This window comes from Antechinus flavipes, chromosome 5 (assembly GCF_016432865.1).
Source record: "Antechinus flavipes isolate AdamAnt ecotype Samford, QLD, Australia chromosome 5, AdamAnt_v2, whole genome shotgun sequence".
Lineage (NCBI taxonomy): Eukaryota > Metazoa > Chordata > Mammalia > Dasyuromorphia > Dasyuridae > Antechinus > Antechinus flavipes.
In genome coordinates, this window is record NC_067402.1 from 43,936,900 (window position 1) to 43,939,781 (window position 2,882).

General features: G+C 41.8%; 1 protein-coding gene across 1 annotated transcript; it reads left to right on the forward strand.

The window, feature by feature from the left end:
- Window positions 1-815: 815 nt before the first annotated feature.
- LOC127538533 (nicotinamide phosphoribosyltransferase-like) lies at window positions 816-2,291 on the forward strand. Its single transcript, XM_051962348.1, has one exon. The coding sequence runs from the start codon at window positions 816-818 to the stop codon at window positions 2,289-2,291; it is 1,476 nt and encodes a 491-aa protein (XP_051818308.1).
- Window positions 2,292-2,882: the final 591 nt, after the last annotated feature.

The following is a 2,882-nucleotide window of genomic DNA, read 5'->3' on the forward strand; positions in this document are numbered from 1 at the left end:
TAGAGGCCAGTTCAGCACTAGGAGGACCTTTAGTCAGAGGATCTGGAGAAATTTAAAATATATCTGTAAGACTTTCTCTCTGAGAGAATACTGATCACACAAAAGTACTGGCTCTCCTGGTCAGGGAACTTGGAAAGCAAAAGGCCTGGAAGCTGCCTTGGAGCATTGGCTCCGGCCTGAACAAGCTGTCGGAACCAGCCACAGGTTTGCAGGATACTATAGAAGGATCAAGACTGAAACTGGAATTCCAAAAAGAAAAAACATCAAGAAGGTTCAGATTGGTTTGGTTCCTGCCCCAGTTCTTCCAGCCTCCCCAAGACCTTCATATAACAGCATTGTGCACACTAGATTTCCCAGGTGACATCAGGGGATTTTGTCAGGAGAAAAGACTACTAAATTTGGGGCTACAAATAGAAAAGCTCTTATCATTCAATGCCTGACCTTCAGATGGACTCTTTGAAAGAGAGAAAACTGAAGATGGCCAAATCCCAAATCTAATTTCTTGGGGTCTGGTCAGCCCAGAACTTACTTGCCTTCAGACCGAGCAACAAAAGTCGCCTGGACTTCTCCATCCTACCTTGTGAGTCCGAATTCTCCTGTTCCCCCGCCCTCACACGACCTGGGGGGGGGGGGGGGGGAGGGAAGAGCGGGGCGGAGAGGTGAGGTAGAGAAGTGTGGAGTTCTCTGACTCTGGCCCTGACCCCGCCTCCTCTGAAGTCAGGTTTCTCCCGCCCTCCTCAGCCAGGAGCATTTAAATCTCAGCAGCTCGTGCAGACACCCAGACTGGTGTCCAATTCCCCTCCCTACGCGCCGAGATGGATTCTGAAGTCGGAACCGAGTTCAACATCCTTCTCGCCACCGATTCCTACAAGGCAACTCACTACAAGCAATATCCACCAAACACAAGCAAAGTTTATTCGTACTTTGAATGCCGCGGGACACAACCTGAAAACTCCACCTTGAGGAAGGTGGGAAATGAGGAAACTGTGTTTTACGGATTGCAGTACATTCTCTGTAAGTATTTAAAAGGTAAAGTAGTGACCAAAGAAAAAATCCAGGAAGCCGAAGAGGTCTACAGAGAGCATTTTCAGGATGATGTCTTTAATAAAAAGGGATGGAATTATATCCTTGAAAAATATGATGGCCATCTACCCGTGGAAATAAAAGCTGTTCCTGAGGGTTCCATCATTCCTAGAGGAAATGTTCTCTTCACTGTGGAAAACACAGATCCAGAATGCTACTGGCTAACAAATTGGATCGAGACCATCCTTGTTCAGACTTGGTATCCAATCACAGTAGCTACATACTCCAGGGAACAGAAAAAAATTTTGGCAAAGGCTTTGATGGAAACATCCGGGAACCTAGATGGCCTGGAGTATAAATTACATGATTTTGGCTACAGAGGAGTCTCTTCACAAGAAACGGCCGCTATAGGAGCATCGGCTCATTTGGTCAACTTCAAGGGAACTGATACGATAACAGGACTTACTTTGATTAAAAAGTATTACGGAACCAAAGATCCGGTAGCTGGATATTCTGTTCCAGCTGCAGAACATAGCACCATCACAGCGTGGGGCAAAAACGAGGAAAAGGAGGCATTTAAACATGCAATAACACAGTTTTCATCAGTTCCTGTGTCTGTGGTCAGCGACAGTTATGACATTTATAATGCATGTGAGAAAATCTGGGGTGAAAATCTAAGACATTTAATTGTATCAAGGAGTAGAGAAGCACCTCTCATCATCAGACCCGATTCTGGAAATCCTGTTGAGACTGTCTTAAAGGTCTTGGACATTCTAGGTAAGAAGTTTCCGGTTACTAAAAACTCAAGAGGGTATAAATTGTTGCCACCTTATCTCAGAGTTATTCAGGGAGATGGAATTGATATCAACAATTTACAAGAGATTGTTGAAAGCATGAAGAAAGAAAAATGGAGCATTGAAAATATTTCCTTTGGTTCTGGTGGAGCTTTGTTACAGAAGTTAACTAGAGATCTTTTGAATTGCTCCTTCAAATGCAGTTATGTGATTACCAATGGCCTTAGTCTTAACGTCTTTAAGGATCCAATTACTGATCCAAACAAAAGGTCAAAAAAGGGTAGACTCTCTCTACATAGGACACCTACTGGAAATTTTCTTACCCTCGAGGAAGGAAAAGGAGCTCTTGAAGAATATGGTCATGATCTTCTCCAAACTGTTTTTAGGAATGGAAAGATGATAAAAAACTATTCCTTTGATGAAATAAGGAGAAATGCCCAATTGAGTAATGAACTGGAAAACTTGCCTCCTTAAGCTGTGCTCCAGCCAGTGTGTGATGCATTACTGTACAGATGGGTAGAGGGAGATGTTTTATGATCCAAACTATCTGCTGGTTTTAGACATAATGCCCTATTTTATTTTTCTGTCAATCTTTAAAACTCAAGTAAGAATGAAATATAATTGTAAAAAATTTAATGCTGAAGTAAGCTTTTTTAGGGCTCTTTGCCAACTGTGATTCAAACTAGATCACCTATAGTACACCAATCTAGTACTATAGGATTTTCCCTCTGGGAGGGGCATACCTTAGGGGAGGCTGTTTACACAAATGCTGGATCTCCTGGTTCCATTGAAGAATTTGTCTTTCCATGCTCTCCCAACTCTCATATTTACTATTTTTGGTATCCATTGTATCCCTTCATTTTTGTCTGTAATTTCCTTAAATGTACCTTTTACCAAAGAGACTTTTGTGAATTCTTCACATGATTAAATCTGAATTTTTGGTGTCTACCATCATCTAGTGTCTAGATTACTCACATCAGTTTGAAAATTATCTGAGAAATTTTAAGTCATCAGCCATGTGACAATCATATTATTCTAGGTAGATTTTTTGTAATGTGACTTCTG

Excerpts from the sequence above, each read along its gene's own strand:
- LOC127538533 (XM_051962348.1), top strand. The coding sequence starts at position 816 with ATGGATTCTGAAGTCGGAACCGAGTTCAACATCCTTCTCGCCACCGAT.